This window comes from Acomys minous (assembly GCF_964271855.1).
Source record: "Acomys minous genome assembly, chromosome: 6".
Taxonomy (NCBI): Eukaryota; Metazoa; Chordata; class Mammalia; order Rodentia; family Muridae; genus Acomys; species Acomys minous.
In genome coordinates this window covers 231,767-255,136 of record NC_140487.1, presented here as the reverse complement: position 1 = coordinate 255,136, position 23,370 = coordinate 231,767, and the positions used below count along the sequence as shown (strand labels likewise).

Below are 23,370 nucleotides of genomic sequence, written 5' to 3'. Positions count from 1 at the left end.
CATGGAAACACTTTCATATCTTTCTAGTTAGCACAAAGATTTGTTTTGAATTACTGCTTTTGGAGGTCTAAAAGTGACACTGACTGTTGGTTTCTACTAATGCCCTTTGGTGAACTGCATCATGATTCAAACAGCTGACATTATCAATCACTATGTAGATTATTATTCCATGTTTATTTTATGGTGAACTTTTACAATTTGACCTTGAATTCTAAATGTGTGCTGTGTTGCACCCTGTGCTGACAGGGAATTTGGGATAAGGGGGAGCCTTTGAAGCCTTGTATTCCCTAAGTTTCCAGGATAGATAAGTGAAAATCCTCTGAAAATTTTTTTAGCCATGGAATTTTTAGAAGGATGTAGGACCCTGATAAAACACTACCCATTAGGTATTTTGTTTTGTTTTGTTGAGATAGAGAATATCTAGCCTAGGCTGGACACAGATTCACAAAATAGCTGAGAATGACCTTGAATTTTTGATCTTCCTTTTCCACCTCTCAGGTATTGGAATGACAGCTGTAAGTTGCCACACCTAGTGGGTTTGGTTTTTAACTATCGAGTGATTCTCTAGGCACATTAATACTTTTTTATCTATCTATCTGTGTGTGTATATATATTACTCTTTAGATTAGCATACAAAGTAATAGGTTTCCTTATAGCATTTCCATGCATATGCCACTGTACTTTGTTCTTATAGCATTTAATACTATACCCAGACCCCCACCCCCCCACTCCCCTCACTCCCCACCCCCACCCCCCACCCCCGGGGCACATTGCTAGTGATGTGTAAGGCCTCAAAGTCTGCCTTTCTGCCACATTTTACCAGAAGAGTTACTCTGTTTCCTTTGTTCCATACTATAGGATGCTCTACTTCTCTGGTAGGGTAAAGACTGGGTTGTCAGTAGTTTCCAGACAAGTAGTTAAGTCTCCCTTGAATTCTGTGCTTCCAGAATATGCTCTTCCCACTCACGCATCTTCTTGACCGCCAACCTTTGGGTTTTGCAGGTGAGCTGCAACATCTACGGGAGGAGATTTCCCTGTTAGAGCATGAGAAAGAAAGTGAACTTAAAGAAATAGAACAGGAGTTGCATTTGGCCCAGGCGGAGATCCAGAATCTACGGCAAGCTGCATCAGATTCTGCAACTGAACATGAGAGTGACATCGCATCCTTGCAGGAAGATATCTGCCGCCTGCAGAATGAACTCGATGACATGGAACGCATTCGAGGGGATTATGAGATGGAAATTGCCTCGCTCCGTGCAGAGATGGAGTTGAAGACGACTCAAGCATCCGATATAAGTGTTTCGAACTTCTCTGGGATACAAGGTATGAGACCTTCTGGCCTGTTCACCGGGTTGAGCAGAGGAGAGGACATCACAAGCCAGAAGATGGTGGAAGAATAGTGTTAGATTCTCTAGAAAAACAAAATCCTTCCTGTTTACTTGGAGACTGGAGGGTAAACCTCAGCCGTTACATAACCAGTCCATGGTGGTGTAAGAATTAGTGCCATAGAGATGTACCCTGGAGATTCTTAACAGAGGGCTCTTGGACACTCATTGACTTGACTCTGGGAAAGCCTCCAGGTCTGGGGTAGACACAGAAGGACCTGTCACCTTAGGAAACCCCTCCTGCTGCTGTGGCAGGGTGGCTCTTTGCCTGAACCTGTTAGCTCTCTAGTCCTGCATCTTAGACCCAGCATGCTAATTCTTAGGTTTGTTTAGTCCTCCCCAGAGTAGACACGTTGGGAGGCAACAAATCAGAGCACAGGACAGCTGGAGAGGAAGGCGGTTATTTCTAGTAATGCACTTGGTACTCAGAAGCTCACAGCCCCATTTTCAGACCGTCTCCCAGCTAGTTGCTAGGCTTCATGACATCAGAGGCTTTGCCTTTATTCTAGCCTGGATTTATGATGTGGGTATAATGAAGGCCCTATATTCAGCCAGGTCAAGCAGAGAAAGTCAACAAGGAAATCAAAGAATTGCAAGCTTTCCCAGCTGTGTTAAGCTCTTCAGAAGCGCCTTTGGACTGGTGGTGGAGCTAGGGGAGGGGGTGGCTCAGGAGAGAGGGCTCAGCTGGAGTGGACCTAAGCCGAGTCAGAACCTCAGCTCCAGCCAAGGTACCAGGATTAGCTTAGTCAAGTTATTATCTCTCTCCAAGCCTCGTTTCCACATCTGGAATATGGAACCCTACTTGATTGATATAGTCTTGTTTTGTTTTGTCCTGTTTTTCAAGACAAGGTGGTTTCTCTGTTTTAGCTCTGACTGTCCTGGAACTCACTCTGTAAACCAGGCTGGTTTCGAACTCACAGAGATCCTCCTGCCTCTGCCTCTTGAGTGTTGGGATTGAAGGTGTGCGCCACCACTGCCAGAGATTAATACAGTTTTATAGCCGGATGGGACAGTGGGACAGAAAAGGGCCTAAGGAAAACAGAGAAACCTGAGTGATATGTGGAGTTCGTTGTGATGCGTCGTTATTGGTTCCTTAGTCGTGACAAGTAGGCAATGGTAGCATAAGGTGCTTTACAGCCAAAGAGCCTGGGTGAGAGTTCTCCCAGGGAACTTTGTACTGGCTTCTTTTGATTTGTTAGTCTAAAACTATTTGAAAATTAGAGGTTTATTTAAGCAGGAGATCTTATGCAGGGTTATTTCAAGGGTTAAATGATGGTCGAAACCATCATTTCCAGTGCTTCATACACAGTTCTCATTAAAGGTTCTCTTCCTCCCCATGGTAATCTTCAGTAGTCTAAGAACACACTCACTCTCTCTCTCTCTCTCTCTCTCTCTCTCTCTCTCTCTCTCTCTCTCTCTCTCTCTCTCTCTCTCTCTCTCTCCATAGCCCTGGCTATGTTGTAGAATTTTCTATGTAGACCAGGCTGGCCTTAAACTCACAGAGGTCTGTCTGCCTCCGCCTCTCCAATGCGCAGCTCTAAGGCATGTGTCACCATGCCTGGACCTGTCTAAGAAATTCTGGTTGGAATAAAGAAGAAACATTAAAAGTGGGGTTCAGGGGTGTTGAATCTTCTGAAAAGTAAAATATCTTATAATTAAGAGCAGTTAGTGTATCTTTGTTTGTTTGTTTGTTTTTGTTTTTTCAAGACAGAGTTTCTCTATGTAGCAATCCTGGCTGTCCTGGAACTTACTTTGTAGACCAGGCTGGCCCCAAACTCACGGAAATCCACCTGCCTCTGCCTCCCAAATGCTGGGATTAAAGACGTGCGCCACCACCGCCTGGTCAGTGAGTGTATATTAAATGTCAGTGGTTGTAGTATTCTAAGTGCTATGATTCTCTTGTGTGCGTATCTAATGTATATGCGTTGGGGTCAGGGAAGCACCCTGTGCAGAAGCTGTCCTCTACATGCACTGTAAAAGCCTGGGGCTGATGTGCGTGTGCACCTCTATCAGTGTCCACCTTATCTCTTTTGAGACAGGATCTGTCACTGAACCTGCAGTTTACCACCTTGGATAAACTGGCTCACTAGGGAGGCCCCAAGATCCACTGGTCTCCATACCCTCAGTGCTGGGTTATAGGTACAAACTGCCATTCCTGACTTTTTAATGGGGATACTGGGAATCTGAATTTAGCTTCTCATGCTTATACAATCAAGCACTTTTCCCACTCAGCCATCTCCCCAGCCCCAGTAATATTATTCTTTTATTTAAATATTTATTTGCTTTTATTTATACGCACATGTGTCTGTGCCTGTGGGTCTGCCACATGTTTGGGTGACTGCTGAGTCCAGAAGAGGCCATTGGGTCCTCTAGAGCTGGAGTTACAGGTGATTATGAGCCAGATGGGTGCTGGAAACTGAATTCATGAATTCACTCTAGTAGAAAGCAGTCTTTCTCCCTCCCTCCTTCCTCCCCTCCCTCTCTCCCTCTCTCTTTTATCTTTTTATTGATTTTTGTGAGTTTCATATCATGAACCCCAATCCTGCTAATCTCCCCATCCCCTCATATTTGCCCTTCACCCTTGCAACCTCCTCCCACAAATAAAAAACACACAAGCAAGCAAATAAACAATAAGGCAAAGCATAGGAAGACATCTCATTGTGGAAGCTGCAGTGTATCACAGTGTGCCCCACAGTATGTCCCTGTGTCCACACATCTTTTCTTCTTACAAAGGTTCATTGCAATGGTCATTAGTCTGGTCCAAGATCTCTGGCTTCTGTGACATATCTGTATGGAATCCTCATTGGGACTTCTCCCAGTTATCCTGTTGTTTCCCTGTGTCATGGAAATCCTGCAGCTTTGGAACAGCAGGACTGGCCCTTTCACATGTCCCAACCATTCACAGATGATAGAGATTTTGGGGTGGGCCATTTCAGAGCCCTGGATCTGGGCCAGGGTGGAAGCAGAGCTAGTCAGCCCACTAGCTCTCCCTTATCTTCACCATTAGGGAAAGTTCTCTAGCACTGTTATTATGGCTAGGCCACCCAATGCCGCCATCAGCAGGAAGCAGGGTCAGTTCTCTTGCTTTCATGCCCTTATGTCGGCTCACCCCCACCGCTGCCTCCAGCACCAACTCCGCTGTGCTACCCAGTCAAGGCATGGGACCCACTCTTCCAAATGCTGCAGTCTGAGAAGGGCCGAGCCAGCTCTCCCAGCGTGGCCGCCCCTCTCCTGGGCAGCACAGTCGTGCTGGCCCTAGTTGGAGGGGTGTGGGTGAACCAGCCTTGAGGACAAGAGCACAGGAGAGCTGGCTCTACCATTCTTCTGCCATGAGGTGGCATGGGGATGGGGATGATGCCCCACCCCCTTTCCCCCTCACCACATGTGGCCATGGGGAGAACTGGCCCTGAGGGGATGGGAGTGGGACAGCCAGCCCTATCTATCCCCTCACTGGCTATAGCACTTGGGAGAGCTGGCCCTGCACCTCACCTGGGCAACACTGTGGAGCTGGCACTGATGCCGAGGGCACGGGTGAGCCAGCCCTGAGGGTGTGAGAGCAGCACCTCTTTTAAAGGCTGAACCATCTCTCCAGCTTTGTTGGTTCTTATTCATAAAGAGATAAAACTTGGGTATTTGTAGCAACTGGGGAATTTCAACCAGACCTCTTCTCTCTTCTAATGCCTGTGGAAAACAAGCATTTTAGATTGGGATGGGCTTCTCGCTCAGCAGGTGAGGGAAAATGAGTATTACGTGGTGGTAGTGTGCTTGCTGACATGCATAGTGAGGCCCTAGGTTTTCTCCCAAGAGCTGTCCTTCCCACCAAAACAGACAGACAGACAAAAAAAAAGTTCACAAAGAATATTTATCTGTATATCAAGGCCAGTGTCTTCAATATGAAGATGAAGGAAATAAAGGGCACTCAAAATGAGCGGATTGTCTCTGAAAGGCGGATCTGGGATGTAGCAGCTGGCACGTCACATCTCGAAGGGTTTTGTACTACAGGCATTATGGGAGCTCCGACCACACCTCCATTGATAGAGTGCTTGCCTAGCACACATGAAGCTCCGGGTCTGATCCCCAGTGCCACGTCGAAAGACTTGGTGGCTCAGACATGTTATCCCAGCAGGAAGATCTGAAGTTTAAAGTCAGAGACCAGCCTAGGCTGCCCAAGGCCCTGTCTCAAAAAAACAAAATAAAATAAAACAAAACAAAACAACAACAAAAAACAATGGAGAGGTAATCTACAAACTTAAATATAATAAATCCAACTTACTTAAAACCTTCAAGAGCTCCTAAAAGCTCAAGATGACATTTCAGTTGGGGCTTTAAAGATGAATTTCCAGAGTCTGTCCTCTGTGCCTCAGAAAAAAAGAAGCTATGTGGCTCTTTGCTGTTGAGTTCCCATTCAGGAAGTCTTGGGGTTGGGCATCAGTGCTTCTGTCCACACTAAGGAAGCGCCTATCTCATCTCAGCTCTGTCTCCTTCTCTTCTGCAGAAGAGCTACACCAGCTTCAGGAGCGCTACCACTTCCTGAACGAGGAGTACCAGGCCTTGCGGGAGAGCAACAGCAGCCTCACAGGGCAGCTTGCTGAGCTGGAGAGTGATAGGTAAGGCAGAAGCTGGGTTGTGAGTACTGTGCTTCTGGAAAGCCGCTCTCCCCATGGACTCCCTAGGGTATGCAGACCTCCCAGGAGCAGGCTCAGGATGCCAGCAGGCTGCATCAGAACTGCAGTTCCGTGAGCCACAGAATGCAGCTCTCCTCTGCTCTTGGCATAAGAGTCCAGCTAGCTCTGCTTTGTATTAGGTCAGCCAAGATCCCTCTGTTGTTCACTTAGGTGCGATTCAATCTAATGGCGTAGGGCAGTGGTTCTCTACCTTCCTAGTGCTGTGACCCTTTAGCACGGTTCCTCATGGAGTGGTGACCCCTAACCGTAAAATTATTTCATTGCTACTTCATAACCATAGCCTTGCTACTGTTATGGATGGTAATGTAAATATCTGATATTGCAAGTTATCTGATAGGCAACCCCCAAGGGGGTCTTGACCTGCAGGTTGATAACCGCTGGCGTAGAGCCTCTGGGCTGGAGGTGTCTTAACTGCTGAGGTATGCCGCCAGCTGCTGGGGGCGTCTCGATACCAGAACCAGCCTTGAAACCAACTAGGTCAGCCATCCTAGGATGTTCCAGAGTGTTCCGGCAGTGAGGTGCCGGAGGTTTTGTGTAATTTTCTAAACATGCTTATCTGAGAGGCAAAGCACAATAAAAGGCTCCTTGGTAACTTTGGCCTAAACCTGGGAACACTGGGCCTGAGCACCTTGGCTCGTGATGCCAGGCAGAGCTCCACCCACTATAGCCCTGGGTTCTGGATTGCAGGACAAGAAGAGCAACAGAGCGATGGCTGGACTCCCAGGTGCTGAGGAATGTGATGTCAACTGAGTCTCAGACCTCAGAACTGGACTTCCCAGAGCCTGACCCTGTGACGCAGCATCTGCGCCAGCAGCTGCTGGGAGCTGAGGAACAGGTGCAGGACATGCAGAAGAAGGTAGGCCATGGAGGTCCGCGTGCAGGCTGCTGCAAAGGAGCGCACACTGTGGCAGGGCGTGGTATCCTGGGGTCTTGCCTGGCTGATAGTAATATGGTTATGTGTCGTGTGATGGCATCTCAATCAAAAAAATGGATTTGCTAGCGGTCCCATACATATATATGGGTGCTAAAAAGTCCTGAGCCCTACTGACGTTGCAGTGCAGCGTGTTACTGAACAAGTGTGTACTGATGCTAGTGCAAATAAACCTACTGTGGGTGAAACTGCCAGTTGTGTGAAAGTATAACACATACAGTTATGTAGTACAATGACTTGATGAAAAGTGACTACTAGTGTTTTGTATTTCTACCGCATTGTGTCTTTATTGTTTAAAAGTCTTCCTCCTTAAAAACAAAAGCAAAAAAAAAAATTCATTATAAAACAGGATGTGCCTGGCGTGGCAGCGCACGCCTTTAATCCCAACACTTGGGAGGCAGAGGCAGTCGGATCGCTGTGAGTTCGAGGCCAGCCTGGTCTACAAAGCGAGTCCAGGACAGGCAAGGATACAGAGAGAAACTGTCTTGAGAAACAAACAAACAAACAAACAAAAAACCAAAACCAAAATAAAACAGAATGCCATCAGGGCTAGCTGGGACTACATAGAGAAACCCTGTTTCAAAAAAACAACAACAACAAAAGCCCAGGGTGCCTTGTATTAATAGCATTATTTTCTTTTGTGCTTAGTTCAATCTCAGAGTGTATATTAGCACCCTAGGAACATAAAGTACAGTCACAAACACACGTGCCATATTTATCTAAGTTTATGTAAGTATACTCTATTGTGGTCACACAGTGATTCAGTAGCTTAAAGACAAATTTCTCAGCAGGAGTCTGCATTGTTATGTGACACCTCACTATATTCTAGTCAAAGGAGTGATGTGTCTTCCCCATTTCCTGTGTGTGTGTGTACATGTGTGCACGCATGTGTGTGTGTCATCCACCACAACTCAGCTCCTTTCCATTTCCCACACAGTATAAGAACTTGTGTTGTGAATTGGAAGAGCAACGGCATCATCGCTGGACCAGCGAGGAGGAGCAGAAGCGGCTGGAGAGGGAGCTCAAGTGTGCCCAGAGTGAGATGCTTCGGTTTCAGACCTCCCATGATGTCACCCAGGTAAACACTGCTGGGGGCCGGGCAGCAAGGCTCAGAGTCACTGCCTCCAGGGAGGCTAGACATCAGGAGTGAGGCTGACTTCTGTTGACTCCTATCCTATGACCAGAACCCCGCAGCATCACCCAAAGCCCTGCGTGTAGAAACCACATAGGATGACATGTAGAAAGGTGTCATTCTTGTCCTGCCTCCCATCACTGAAGAAACCCAGCCATAGCTCCAGGCACCTTCTTCTCAAGGTTTCTGCACCAGAGACCTATCACAGAGGCATACATAGGGCCCTGCTGTGTCTTGAGAGGAACTGATCTCCCCACGTCCTCCCCACTACAGAATGAGGAGCTGAAGAGCAGGCTCTGTGCCCTGCAGCAAAAGTATTATGATAGCCAGGATAAACAGAATGAGCTCCTGAATGTGCAGTTGCAGCTTGAGTCTGAGCTCCGGCAGCTTAAGATCCTCAGAGCCACACCCGTAGAGAGCCAAAGCGAGAAGGTAACAATGCCAAGGGTGAAGGGACAGCCAAGGGGCCAAGGGCACTGGGCTGAGGAGGAATGCAAGTAATAGTGACTTCAGAGCTGTGGACTGCCTGTCTAACATGCATGACATCCTAGGTTCAACCCCTACCACTAAAACAAAAGAAAAGAGATACAACCATTTTTTTTTTTTGAGCCTGGTGTGGTGGAATCTATAATGACGGAACGGAGACTGGAGAAGCAGAAGATTCTGGGGTTTAAGGCCAGCACCAGCTACATAGCCTGGGGTTACATGTGCTTGTAAGCAAATGAGCCAAAAAAAACCCCACGATAGCTGTGTCCTTCAAGTATCACACAGGTGGGAGGGCAAGTGGCTAGTGAGAGAAAGAAGTAGGTTCCCAGGTGCTCAACAGCTGAGTCAGGAGAAGAGCACGGTCATAAAGCCTGGCCCCACTACCCAGAGTCCCCTGCATGCAGGAGTTAATGTGCCAGCTCCAGAAGCTGCAAGCCCAGCACCGTAGCAGTGTGTGTGAGAAGGAAAAGCTGCTGGAAGCGCAGTGTCACCTGCAGGACAAGCTGCGGGGCCACGAGACAGAGCTGCAGTATCTCCGAAACATGGTGGACTGCTTGCAGGAGAAAAATGACAAGGTAAAAGGAGGGTCAGGCCAGGAGCGCGTAGCCAGGCAGGGCCTTCCGTGAGGGTAAGCACAGAGTGGGCCTGGTGGGAGTTCTGTGGAGGAATCACTGGTGAGGTGGACCGAAGGTGTGCAGAGAGGGCTGTTTTGAGATATCCACAGCTTAGTTTTATTTTTAAATCAGAAAGGAATCTATTGCTTCCTTCATGAGGAAGTCTCCCAAGGTCAGGGTGTCAGGCCTGTTAAGGATAGGACCGTTTGGTTCTCCCTGGCGGGGGGGTGAAGTCAGGGTTGGCGAGGTCAGGGCCAGGCAGAGCCAGAGTGAGGTGAGACAACGGCCCCGCCTCCCCTACCCAGAACACAGGGATACACATGCAGCTGCAGGAGATGAAGGGGCTGTACCAGGCCAGCCAGGAGGAGCTGGAGCAGCAGAAACACATGTATGACCAGCTGGAGCAGGACCTCCTGCTGTGCCAGCAGGAGCTGACAGACCTGAAGACCAGCAAGACCGCCTGTGAAGACAAGGGAGACCAGGTAACTGCCATTCAGAGGGCTGAGTCTTGTGGCGCCAGCTTGGGAGAGCAGAGGCTCAAAGGCAAGGGATGAGGTCAGCCAGCCAAAGTCAGACCCATGTCTAATGTCCTTAAAACAGTTTCTCTTGAACTTAACCTGAGTAGGAGCCGTGGCTTAGTAGGTCAGTGCGTTTGATCTCAGTCAGTATGAACGTCTGTTTTTCTTATGATCCCATGTATATATGCATTTCCACTTTAGTATTATAACTGTATTGATACCTAATGATTTGTAGGGAGGAGCACACACACAGGCCCATATATGCTTAGCTAAAGTTAAAAAAAAAAATGAGGCCAGGTTTCAGAATTGCACTTTAGGTTGCAAGTGATCTTCTTAGGGGTGTGGTGAGCACCCAGAATGCTAGTGCTCTTTTATGATGTAGTCAGACTTGGGACCATGGAGAGGAGGGTCTAGACAGACTCTGCTGTGTAAACTAGATCACCCTTGGCCTTACAGCGGCCCGTCTGCTTCCACATGGAATCAGCCTGAGCATTCCCAGAGTACTGGCCTGTACCACCTGGCTTGGTATAGAACAATATTTTTGTCTCACTTAAAAAAAATTTTTTTTTCTGGGCCTGAAGAGATGGCTCAGCTGTTTAAGGCTAGGCTCACAGCCAAAGATATATATAAAAGAAATTCTTGCAGTGGTACATAAGAGTTGATTTATGGGGCCGGGTGTGGTGGCACACACCTTTAATCTCAGCACTCGGGAGGCAGAGGCAGGTGGATCGCTGTGAGTTCGAGGCCAGCCTGGTCTACAGAATGATTCCAGGACAGCCAGGGCTATTACACAGAGAAACTCTGTCTCGAAAAACAAAAACAAAAACAAAAACAAAAGTTGACTTGCTTTTTCTGTGACGTATACGATATCAGTCAGCCATTGCCATTTACCGTGTTGAGTGAGCTCTATCAGCCCTTGACTGCCGAGGGGGCCTGGAAGGGAATGGAGCCCCTAGGAGGAAAGGCATAAGAGTCCTGGGAGATGGTGAGACTGGTCACACTCTGCCAGGGCACGCTGGCTCCTGCCTCTCTCAATAGCAGACTGTGTCCCTAGGGACAGGCCTTCATGACATAGAGAGTCGGGAAGGTCACAGTCTCGTTACTATTCCATTCCCAGGCCTTGTATCTGGCCTGCTTTCTTCACTCCCATTCAATAGAGAGTTCTACCGGATCCATGATGTGCTCAATACCCCTCTCACTGGTAATGCTTATAAGACGTAGAAGCCTTGGTGGTGCACAAGCCATTTAGGTTTTGCTTGATTTTAAAATACCTGGTTTTGAGAATCATAAGATGATGTAATTTTAGCCCCAATTCAGCAATAGCTCATATTTTTCTAAAGGTTTTACAAAATGATTTAAGACTGGGGATGTGGCTCAGCAGTAGAGCAGTGGCCTAGCATTCATTAGGCTGTTGGTTCAATCTCCAGTCTCGGTGGGGAATAAAAGTAAGGAAAACAAAAATAAGAAAAAATTAGGTCAAAATTAAGTCCTTATGATGAGGAAAATAAATTAAGGCTGAAAACAATTGACAGAGTGTCTTGAACTGGAGTTCCCAAAATGTGGGGAGATATGGAGATAAGTGTGCCACAGGAGAGGGCCAGAGACAGAGAAGGCCATTGAGATCACTGTTTCTCAAGCCATCCTTCTGAAAGAACTTGCAGATGAAATTTAGCACATAGACATTGAGAGTACAGAACAGACAGCTCAAAACTACCCAGTGGGGTCACCCGTTAGCATAGAGGTCTGGTCTGTACAGGGTAATCAGTTCAGGGTGGCTAAACAGGCAAGCGATAGGGCCTAGTAAATCCCGGGCAGCCGGGAGCACACAAGTGCCCTGCCAGCCTCTAACTATACCTTACGTAATGACCATGCCCTGCACCCTTCCCCATCTGTAGTGTGATGCACTGCTGTCCAGACTGACAGAATTGCAGGACAAGTTCAAAGCCAGCCAGCAGGAGATGGGGCACCTGCAGATGGAGCAGTGTGAACTCCTGGAGGATCAGAGGAGACTGCAAGAGGAGCAGGGCCAGCTTCAGGAAGAGCTGCACAGGCTCATATTCCCACAGCCCAAATGTGGCCTCTTGCAGAAGGTACTCATTGCCAGGGTGAGACCATTGATGGGGGAGGCTGCTTTGAGAAGCTTCCAGGTATAGCTGCCCATGGGAAAATAAAACGGAGGGAAGTGAGCCTTTTCCTTTTTTGGCCAAGCACCTCTCCCATTCTCCCCATTCTCCCCACAGAGCTGACTTGGGCTTTTCTTCATAAGGCCTTTAAACATTTTTATATTCTGAAGAGGTCTGTGCGGCATCCTATAGTTAGATGTTTGGCCCATCTGGAGGAAGTGCACCTGAAATCACTTTGTGAACTCTAAAATATATCCACACACAGGAATACTTTTTATTCAGTTTAGCAAAGCTCCGTGGAAAGAGCCCCTCTCCCCAGAGGGGCTGTGTGAAGCAGTAAAGAGCCCAACAGGGCTGGGGCCTAGGAGGGGCGTCTTCCCTGTAATGGTCGCTTTTCCTTCCTCTGCCCTACTCAGAGTCAGGAGCTGCTTTCAAAGTTGCAAGACCTGTGTGAAATGCAGCTGCTTTACCAAAACATGCAGGACGAGCAGAGAAAACTGGTACAAAACCAGGAAAGCGTATTAAAGGAGCAGTTAGAGGCGCACAGAGAACTCCGGGATTTCAAAGAGACTAACTTCCAGGGAGTGTTGGCAAACCCTCACGATGCCAAAGGGCCTAGGTCCTCCAACTGTGAGAATAAGGTAACCACGGCAGAAGGAAGAGGTGTGGCCCTCGTGAGGACAGCAGTGTGGCTGTCCTGGGAAAGGGGCTGTGGGCAAGAGCTGGGTCAGGATGGGGCTGTGGCCCTGCTCTTCACTCGTGGGGTCCTCCATGGGCTCCAGTAAGCTGGGGCTTTGCTAGACACCCCGAGGCTCTCATGAGAAGCACATGCTCCCGTTTGATGTTTGGAATTACAGAATGAATTAGTTTTAAGAGCTGACATGCAGTGGGCATCTAGAAGAGAGTTCAGGTGGCCCAGAAGTCTGGCCACCAGTACTTGTCCAATCAGCATGGCATTTTCAAGACATGTGCAATTAATTCAGTGTTTGTTTCGATTCCTTTGGACTGACCCTAAATGTGTCATCTTTCTTGTATGAGCTGGAAAGTCAACTTCTCCATCTTCAGAGTTTATAACCTTTTGAGCCCCCATGAACAAACCTGGGCCCAGTCATCTCCAAGGAAAGCAGTTGCAGCAGGCAGGTTTGTGGTACTGACCACGCTATTTTATTGAGCCTTGGTGGAGCTATCAGAAACCAGGTCGCAGGGTCTGACTAGAAAATCACTGTCTCTCAGGCACTACCACCAGATGCTCATGCCTATGAGGTAAGGTAGGCAGAAATTTCTATACAGCTCTGTTCAGAGCTATATGTCTGACCCGAGGCCGCAGTGTAAGCAAGAGTTTCGGTGCAGGCTGAGCGTACCAGTTATTACCATGAGTAGGGAGAACCAGGGAATAAATAGCAGAAGTTCAAACCGTGGGGCTTCTTGACCAGTCCAGGGGTGTCAGATATCCAGGCTGAAAGCCCGGGTACATAGAGACTGGAAAACTAGGTATAAACTATCTCCTTAATCAATTATATCCAATGCTGAATATCCACTTGAGGTATGGAAAACATACCTCAAGGCCCAGATACAGAATCCAAGCCGATGGTACAGGGACTAGCAAGTAGCAAGACCTTGATTCCAAGCCTGCACCTTCCAAGGAAAGAATTCATACCCACACATCTGCAGCCGGGCTGGTTTTACAACAAGGGGTGGGGGGAGGACTGAGCCTACGGATCGGGACAATCAGTGCACTTGATTTAAGAAGATGGTGTGGTAGGGAGCCAGGGTGTTCTTGAGACCCACCTACACTACTTCAAGGAGGAAGTTATGCCAGCGGACAGAAACAGGACACCCGAAATCATGTAGTGTCTTCCCTGGGGAGATTTTTCCAAAGGAGCAGAAAGCTATTATAGCAGTCACCTGTAGGTTCTGTAGGTTAAGTCAGAGACAAGGCCTTGTGAAACTGAGGGTGTGTGTGTGTTTGTGTGTGTGTGTGTGTGTGTGTGTGTGTGTGTGTGTGTGTGTGTGTGTGTATGTGTGTGTGTAGACGTCTCTCAGGTGAGCACTCACACCTGCCCGGGAGAGGGGCAGCTAAAAGGGCTGAAGTGTCTCCTAGTAATGTCGATGTCTCCTGCTCCCTCTGCCTCCCGCCTAGTCCAAGGTGCTTATGAACCAGCTGCAGGCCCTGCAGGTGCTGTACGACACCAGTCAGAGGCAACAGGAGCTCCTGCAGCAGGAGCACGGGCGGCTCCTGGAGGAGCGCAAGAGGCTGCAGGCTGAGCTACAGCTCTGCATGGAGGAAATGCAGCTGTTGCAAACCCAGTCCCCCACCATAAAGAAGAGCCTTGAGTCCTACAGGAAGAGCTCAGGCAGCACAGCCCCCAGCAACGAAAGCTTCAACAGGAGCTACGGCAGCACCGTGGAGGAAAATGAAGGCTATGAGAAGAGTTACGTAAGCTCCCAGGCCAGCAACGAGAGCTTCCTCAAGAGCTATGACAGCAGCACCAGCACCAGTGAGGCCTATGAGAAGAGCTACCGCTCCAGCAGCACAAGTGTCACCTGTAAGAAGAGCTACAGCAGTTCTGCTAGTTCTGAAACCCTTTACAAGAGTTACGTCAGCAGCGGTCCTGATGAGGACCCAGCCGAGCCTGAAGACCTGGAGGTAACCGTTGCCAGATGATTGGTCAGTAGGGCAAGATGGGTTCCTATCTTTAACCCCAGGGGCAGGCCGTAAGGAGTGAGATGGGAGTAGGCGCAGAGCTGGCCTGGAAGACTTCCTGAAGTGTGTGAGATTCTGCCACGGTTGCCCTGCTTCCCCTGACTCCTGACAGAGGCCTCACCCAGACAAAGACCCCTGAGGTTCAGGGCTTTGAACATAGGATGCTCTTTACAGGGGAAGAAACACTGTCTACCCTAGGCAGTTCCAGGAAAGGCCTAGCAAAGCGTAGGTAGGACAGAGGTCAAGTGCTTCTTGGGGTGCCGCCATTGCTTCCCCACTCTCCACAGCACTTTGAGGAAACAGTGGCCAAGGTGCTGACCAAGTTGCAGGCAATGAAGGCCCTGTACCAGGTGAGCCAGGAGGCCCACGGCCAGCTGCAGGAGCAGATGAGCAGGCTGCTGGCCAAGCAGAAGGAGCTGAAGGCCGAGCTGGAGTGCTGCGAGAGGGACTTGAAGGAGTGCATGGAAAGCCTTGAGAAGCCTGCCGCGCCCCAGAGCGACAAGAGTGAGGTAACTTGCCAGTGGCAGAGTTCCCTCCTGAAATCCCTAGAGCCATTTTAGAGACCAAGGCAGGGAGTGGGGTGCAGGGAAACCCCAGGAGGCCAGGCAGTCTGCTGCATCTGATGGACATTGCTCAGGTGGAGGACATCTTTCCACGCTCGTTGTGCTGTGGCACGCTGCTCAGGCAGCCTGCTTACCTTGCGTTACTTTCCCCTCTCTGCTGTTTCTAGTCTCTCTTTTACCTTGTGCCCCAGAGCACTTGAATGGAGCTGCATTTTTTTTACTTGCTAATATTCTTTCATTATTTTGAGTGCATAGTCTTTTCTTTTTTCCCTCCCCCAACTAGATTATATGCACTTTGAGGACAGGGCTCTGACCAGCCATGGTTCACTGCCCACTGTGCGAGTCACTGCATGCGTGCCTGGGAGACAGACCCAAAGAGTGATGGCCACATGAGCCTAGACTGACTAGTGCTTACTGAACAGACCATGTGCTACCATCAGCCCAGGAAGACAAGACCTGAGATTAGGGGACAGGGTTATAACTTATCAGAAGGGAGTTGCAGGTGCCTCGTATACTGCCAGGGATATGCAACAGTTTTCTAAGTAACTATCAGAGGAATGGACTGGAAAGAGAATTAGATAATAACAAATGCCTAAGGTTCAGAAGCAGTGCCTGTCTTGTAATTGTTCCCCAGACAGGTCATGGTCAAAAATATAATAGTAATATTTACTGACTTAATAATTTTTTTTTCTGAGACAGGGTTTCTCTGTGTAGCCTTAGCTGTCCTGGACTCGCTTTGCAGATCGGGCTGGCCTTGAACTCACAGCAATCCACCTGTCTCTGCCTCCCAAGTGCTGGGATTAATAATTTTTTTTTTTATCAAGCAGACCCTCAGTTACCTCAACTTAGAGGAAGCTGTCTGTGAAATCACTTAGGTTTCATTGCCTACTTGAGCTTTTTTGTTGTTGTTTGTTTGTTTTTTGAGACAGGCTTTCTCTGTGTAATAGCTCTGGCTGTCCTGGAACTCTCTTTGTAGACCAGGCTGGCCTTGAACTCACAGAGATTCTCCTGCCTCTGCCTCCCAAGTGCTAGGTTTAAAGGCGTGCACTACCACGGCCAGCTCTACTTGAATGTCTTATTGTCCACTTCCTTGTGAGCTTTAGCAGGAGATTTGTGAGGCAGTGATTCCGTAAGGAGGACCTGGGTTGACTGGGTGGGACTGCTGTGGATAACTGAGTCCCACTACCAACAGATCAAAGAGCTGCAGACTAAGCTGCGGGAGCTGCAGCTGCAATACCAGGCTAGCATGGATGAGCAGGGGCGGCTTCTGGCAGTGCAGGAGCAGCTGGAGGGGCAGCTGCAATGCTGCCAGGAAGAACTCCGCCAACTCAAGGAAAACAGGCCCTCCATTAGCTCAGAAGCCAGGGGGAAGAATTGCAATAAGAATATGAACAAGAATGCCAATGGAGCTAAAAATAAGAAGGTGAGCAAGGCATGCTCAGAGACGTCAGAGAACAGCTTTGAGAAAGAGAAGGTGAGTTGCAGCCTTAGTAGCCAAGAGGCAGGTGGGTGAGGAGCCCCTGGGAAGAAACACCACTTCCACTAACAATTCCTGCCAAGTAAGGTACTTTGAGGAAGTACGCTTTTGGTATCACTAATGTCTACAACAGTTCATCTTTTTTTTTTTTTTTTAGTTTTTTGAGACAGGGTCTCTCTGTGTAGCCTTGGCTGTCCTGTGTAGCCTTGGCTGTCCTTGACTAACTCTCTAGACTAGGCTGGCCTCGAACTCACGGAGATCCACTTGCCTCTGCCTCCCAAGTGCTGGGATTAAAGGCATGCGCCACCACTGCCCACAGCCCAAGAGTTCCATCCTTATAAGAGCTTGGACACTTTGCTGGGTGCTACCAACATCTGCTTTCACTGGCCTAAGCCCATCTTTGGGACTCCTGTTGTTTCTGGGTTACATGAACAAGGGAAAGGCCAACCAGATGGAGAGAAAGGAGTTTACTCAAGAGGTTTGGCTGTGATAAGAATTGCCAGGAAGGGTTAGGAAGCAACAGTTGAGGAGCAGAGCCCAAGAACTTTGAATTATGGTTATCTGCCTGAAGTGGCTTAACAAACTAAATGTGACTCATGCCCTACACATTATTCTTGGGACGATTAGCTTGTAGTTCCAAAATACAGTCCTGCACAGGGGAACTCGGATGTGTTACAGGTAGCGTGCTCTGGAGGTGGTATGGCCTTGTCTTGAGGGTTAGGCTCTTTATAGGTAACAGCATCCCGCCCTGCCCTGCCTCCACCCCACAGAGTCTGGAGGTGGTGCTGTACTACAAGGCCAGCCAGAGGAAATTAGATGAGCTAATGAAAGAGGAAACAGAGATGGAAGAGTCCAAAATGAATGAAAAACAAGCCAAGAAAGAACCGTGTGAGCTAGCTGCTAAGCCAGCAGGTCCTAGGGAAGAGTCGACAGAAGAGGAGGAGGGAGACTACGAAGAGTGCAAAGAAGGGGAGGATAAGGAAGACAATGAAGAAGATGAGGAGGAGTGTTCTGAGACTGCCGAGAAGGGCAAAGCCCTTGAGCTTTCTGAGAGCAAAAAGGTAACCACAGCCAAAGCCCGCACCAAGTGGAAATGAGCCTGGGGCTAGGGTGCCAGCTGCCCAGGACTGGACCTGCGGGGTTACCCTTGTAAAAGAGTAGGGGGCACGGGAGCAGCTGATGGGCACAGGACTGGGTAAGGGGTTGAAGAGGGCGGTCTTTCTGAGGAAAATGGCAGGCTTGGACGTGCTGTGGAGCCATTGTACAATGGCTGTCTCTTCTTAGAACAAAGGTGGAGGTCATCTGTCCTTTCATTTACACTGTGACACCCAATCACCTCCCTGTATCAGCAGTGGCTCCTCATCCCTTTCCCTGATGCAAAGGGCCTCCACGGTGTACCTCCTGTGCAGCACATTTCTGCCAGCCTCAGCAAGTCACTTCATTCTGTCTTTCCATGATACCCTATGAGATTTAACTCATCCTGTTAGTGCTGTGACTTGTGTCACCCACTGGGTTTTGCATCTCACATCGTAGGATGTGAGAGTTGGACCTCGGGAGTGAACAGGGGTGAGATGATGTTCAAAGTTGCAGTCTACACAGCAGGGGCACTGGCCAGTCTACCACCAGTCACTGCTCTAACCCTTTAGTTCCTGGATCTTTGAGAGACTGGAGGAGAGTTGTCTTGGGGTATATGCAGGTGACAGGAGTAAGTTAGCTCCTTACAGAAGTATTTTCATCTTCTAATAACTGATGCATTTCCATTGGTATGTATCAGCTCTGTATGTGTGAATTCCTGCTCTGAGGCTAGTTGGCCACTAAGTCCCCAGTTTACTATACAGAAAATGTCTCTTGTGATGGGTTATCCCACGCACTTTATAGATATCTGGAATTTTCTAGCAGTTCAGTCTTAACTACTAGTTCATGATCCAGTATACAGTTCTCTGTTAACCACGAGGTAGAGTGTTGCTAGTTAGGTTGTAAACAGGAGTCACTCTACCTTTTCTGAGACCAGCATTTCTTTCAAACTTACTCTACTACAAGCTGGTTCAGAGCTCATGGATTTCTTGACCCCAGGGACCACTTTTCTAAATCTAAGCTTGACTTTTGTACTTGAAAGCCAAATACATTGTTGATATCAACATGTGTAGATGTCCTTTTGCCCCAGTGGGTCCTGAATCTGGCAGACACTGTTACAGCATTCATATTACTGCATGCACATTCAGTTCCTCTCTATAAGCTGTTGTTGTCAAAAGAACTAGCCGTCTCCATTGTTAGCTTATTGTAGTATGTTTTGTCTCAAGGAGCATTAGAGTCCTAGGGGACCACAGGAACCAGAGCTCTGCATACCACTAAAATGGGTGGAAAGTAAGGCTGCCAGGTAGCCTGGCTGAAGACTGGCTCTTCCTGGAGTGATCCAGGACAAGTATCAACTCAATTCCTGTAAGGAAGCCCACTTGTACTCTTTGACGCTTCACTTTTCCAGAGTGTCTGACTCAAGGAAGACCTAGGTGCACGTAACTTCTGCTTGACAAGATATGAACTGTACACGACTAGAGAGAAAACCGGTCCGGATGCCTAATTTGGACCTATCTACTGCTTAACTCAGTTTTGCAACTGTCACAGGCCGCCAGTATGAGGAGCCCCTCTGCTCCTCTCGAGGCTCTGGGAGCAGAGAAGAAATGCTACTGCTCCAGCTTATGTGGGTTTTAACCTTTGATTCTTTTCTCTTTTCCCTTTGTTTTCTCATCCTCATTACCTGTTGAATTTGTGTGTTTGTGTCTTTTCATACAACCACTCGTCTCCCGGTCTCTCCTGTGCTTCTCATTTGACATGTTGCAGCCATCCCCTGCCCCTGACCCCCCCATCTTCTCCCTGCCTCTTGTAGGCCTGGTGGTCATATCAGCTCTGCTCTGGTGCTGGTGGGCCGAGACATCGTCCTAACCCAGGTACTGGTATTCTTCCTCTCTTCCCTCTCAGCTTCTTCCTTCTCTCGTTATACAGCAGGCGAATGCTCAGGTCTGAGCTTTGGCCCGGCCTTTTCTTTGCTTCAAAGCCTACAAGCTATTTTGAGCATGTCATGATGTATGTAATGCATAGGTAGCTGGAGTGCTTACCAGATGTACAGTTTGAGTTTCTGTCTTGGATAAGCACATCTCTGTGGCTATGGCAGAGCTGCCCAGTTCCTTCTGACGAGCTGATGTCTGCCTGCAAGGCAGACCTGAGCTCTGTCCCTGTTTAACCCCAGAACCAAGATTTTGCCATTGTGTCAACCCGGAAGAAACAGTGCCCTGTGTTTAAGGGTGAGAGAAGAGGTCTAAAGAGCTGTAATCCTTCTGATCCTCTCAGGAGCATTTGCATAAGGGCACTCTAAATTGGTCCTTCCACCTGGATGGAAGTAGCACTGAGTCTCTGTGGTACTATATACGTCACCTTAGACATTCCCAGAAGCTTAAACTTCTGTTACCAGAAAAACTACAATGAAATCTCAGGAAATTATGTACAGTTGTTTTGTTGTTCCTTTGGGGGATCAGATTCCATTGTAATTGGCTTCGAAAACCAGGCTTCTGGAGAGGATGCGATGCTGGTGAAAAGTTCCCAATGATTAGAGATGTAAATGCCCTCGGGAACTCAAGAGTGGTGTGGCTTGGGCACTTCTCCATTGGCCCTGTTCACTCAATCCAGTCTGATGACAGAATTGCCAGTTTAGGATGAAGATTGTTGGATGGTCTCAGGTAGGAACCTGAGGTTCCACCTGGCTCCTGGAGCCTGTGAGTGCTTCTTTTTTGACTTCTCAGACTCTCTCTGCCATGTCTCCTCTCCCCTCCTCTTCTGCCTCTTTAAGCAAGGTATGGTTGGCTGAACTCACAGTTTTAGAGTGGCAGTTTTGTTGGTGGCAGCCCTTGCCATATCCTTTTTTTTTTTTTTTAATATAACATTTATTTGGGGAGCTGGTATATGAAGGTGGGAAGACAACTTCTTCTGGGAATCTGCCTTGTTTTGTTTTTCCCTTCTACCTTGTCTGTCCCAATGATGGAACTCAGGTCATCAAGCTAAGCAACAAGGGACTTTAGCTGCTGAGCCATCTTGCCTCCCCTCCCAGCTTCCTCCTCTTTCTTTTTAATCTTTTCACAACCTTCAACTTTTCTCTTTTATTTCTTTTAGGCCTTTCCGGTTGTTTCTCATGGCAGTCTTTAGCTCCCGTCATGATGGGGACCTCTCCTTATACCTGTCCCTCCCCACATACTTCCAGAAGTCTCTTGAGTCCCTGTGGACCGAGGCACAAGGGATTCAGCTACAGGCTTTTGCCGGGCTCCACTGTGCCCATCAGAACGCAGGGAAGGAGCTGCGGTTAAGGGTCCTCTTGGGATCCTTTTGTTGAGCCCTGTGCCCAGGCAGGGTCCTCAGTGTACAGCTTCTGCCCAGATCTTTAGGCACCGTAGTGATAGGAGCTTGACTGAGTCTACCCCTTCCTGTTAGCTTTGTCCCAGGGAACAAAACACGTGATCTACACTTCAGCATCATCACAGGTAGATAAGGGTAGATTACAGCTGCCTTTCTCATAGAGTTTCTGTGAGAGTCAGATGAGTTAACACACGTAAAGTGCCTTAGAGGCTGCCAGCAGGACGGCTCAGGGAGCAGGAGGGCTTGCCTGAGTTTGTCCCCCAGGACCCACACAGTGGAAACAGAGAACTTGCTCCTACAAGCTGTCTTCTGACCTCTCGATACATAACATCCTCCCAATAAATAAACAAACAAATGATGTAATAAAAAATTTTTAATTGAAAAAGATTAATTTTTAAAGTACTAAACACACACACACTTAAATACCATGTGCTGTGTGGCAGGCACTTCCTAGTCACACTCCATATATGGACAGATTTAATCCCTGCAGCAATCCTCTGGGGAAGCACTTACGTGCCATTTTATACATGAGAAACTACAATGTATACAACCAGGACATAGTGGATATGACTATAAGGTATTGATATTAATAGTTCTGAAGTTAGGCTCTTGGCAGAGTTGGAGCACATATACCTGTAATCCTACCACGTCAGTCAGGGCGGCAGGAAGATGGGACATTTGAGACCAGTCTGAGCTGGTCCCTATCTCAGAAAAAAAAAAAATTCAAATCTTCTTTCTGTTTCTTATATCTTTGACTGCTCCTTCCCTAGCCCCACCTCCCTGCCCTGCTTTGCTTTGTGGACTTTTAGACAGGGTCTCTTGTAGCCCATACTGACCTCAAGTTGTATGTAGGGGAAGATGACCTTAAGCTCCGGATCCTCCTGCTGCCACCTCCGGATTACTGGGGTTACATGTGTATGCCACCACACTTGAGTTTGGGGGTTCATACATGCTGGGCAAGTATTCTACCAACTGAACTGTATCCCCAGAACTTATTTACGATCTCCTCCCCTTCTGAGTGCCTTTGATTGGTTGGCCCCCAGGTAACTGGGAAGACACACCATACAGCACATTATGCTGTTACCCTGTTCTGCTTATGGGGCCTTCAACCTCAGTAGCTCTCTTGGTAACTAATACCATTAGTTTATTCATGTCTTGTTAATAAAACTTTTGGAGACTGTGCACACTAAGTATCCTCTCCCTGATCTGTCTCACACTTGATTGGAGTTCAAAGGCCGAGTTCTCCACTCTTCTCTATTAGGTGTAGTTCACTGCTGTAGCCTGTGAGCGTTTGTGGGGTCTTGTTTGATTGTTTATCTTGACCCTGTGTTTTCATAACATTCCTCTTTCCTGCCAGCTTCACTCACATCCTCAGGGGTGATAAGGTCATCCCAGCCTTCAGGGGCTTGTCTTATCCCACGGGGACAAATCAAGTACAGATTCAGGAATAACCTAGGTGATACACACAGTATCCTGCCACAAACCTAGTGGTGCCAGAGTGAAAAGACCGCACAGTTTCCATGGTTACCCAGGAGGTGCAAGAGGCTAAGCCATAATAATGTCCCTGAGGCATGCCCTCTAGCAGGCAGGTGATTTCTGGCATAAGGAAGGGTTCAGAAAGAAGGTTGGGAATTCACTGTTTTTCTTTGGTCCCCACAGAACATGTTTGGGATGTGGAAGCCTATGGTATTCTTGGCTATTGCAGCAGTAGCTCTGTATGTGTTACCCAACATGAGACCGCAGGATACAGAATACTGCTACATGGAATGATGGCAGACCTGGGCCAGCACAGAGGGCAGATTCCCAGAGGCCACCACCCTCACCTTTGGGCAGAACACACTGTGCCAGAGCCCCCACCCCACCCATGTGTCCCTGTCTCCTTTGCCTGAGCCACTCAGACTGGAAAGCATTATAGGAGTTGCTGGCTCTCAACCGCCTGCCTTGTGTAAGAACCTGGGTTACTTGTAATTAAATGTCAACCTAATTACACGAGATGCTGTGTGGCTTTTTCTTCAATAAATGTTTCACATAATGCTGAACAGAGCAATTGCCCTTCAACCAAGCATGCCACCCGAGAGTCTGCCTTTTATATATGATTTTTCAGAAATGAGGTTGGCTCCCTCTGCTGCCAGCTGAATCACAGAGATTGATCTATACCTATTTAATCCTATATTAAGGAACTCTCATGAACACAGAAATGGAGTGAACTGGGTACCCTGCATATGGGGCCGGGGGAGTGGAATGGGCAGCAATGACCTCTTAGTTTATGTCCCTAAGAAGATCTTCATGGGGACCTTTATGGCTTAGCTTTTCAACTCAAGAGATTCAGTTGTAGAGACATTTTAATTAGT

The 23,370-nt window shown here is 48.1% G+C and overlaps 1 protein-coding gene across 12 annotated transcripts in view; it reads left to right on the top strand.

Moving 5' to 3' along the window:
• Positions 1 to 23,011, top strand: part of CCDC136 (coiled-coil domain containing 136) — a 31,405-nt gene extending 8,394 nt beyond the window's left edge. The window contains exons 5-19 of one of the 12 annotated variants that reach the window (XM_084787998.1): positions 1,003 to 1,323; positions 5,881 to 5,992; positions 6,758 to 6,926; positions 7,939 to 8,079; positions 8,407 to 8,565; positions 9,024 to 9,194; positions 9,539 to 9,715; positions 11,647 to 11,841; positions 12,291 to 12,515; positions 14,015 to 14,521; positions 14,866 to 15,087; positions 16,334 to 16,615; positions 17,389 to 17,679; positions 19,457 to 19,563; positions 22,679 to 23,011. In XM_084787998.1, the coding sequence (XP_084644124.1) occupies positions 1,003 to 1,323; positions 5,881 to 5,992; positions 6,758 to 6,926; positions 7,939 to 8,079; positions 8,407 to 8,565; positions 9,024 to 9,194; positions 9,539 to 9,715; positions 11,647 to 11,841; positions 12,291 to 12,515; positions 14,015 to 14,521; positions 14,866 to 15,087; positions 16,334 to 16,615; positions 17,389 to 17,679; positions 19,457 to 19,558 (3,074 nt within the window). In that variant the 3' untranslated portion in view covers positions 19,559 to 19,563; positions 22,679 to 23,011. The remainder of the gene's footprint in view (positions 1 to 1,002; positions 1,324 to 5,880; positions 5,993 to 6,757; positions 6,927 to 7,938; positions 8,080 to 8,406; positions 8,566 to 9,023; positions 9,195 to 9,538; positions 9,716 to 11,646; positions 11,842 to 12,290; positions 12,516 to 14,014; positions 14,522 to 14,865; positions 15,088 to 16,333; positions 16,616 to 17,388; positions 17,680 to 19,456; positions 19,564 to 22,678) is intronic. The other 11 variants (XM_084787994.1, XM_084788003.1, XM_084788001.1 and 8 more) reach the window with 11 other exon arrangements.
• The last annotated feature ends 359 nt before the right edge of the window (positions 23,012 to 23,370 follow it).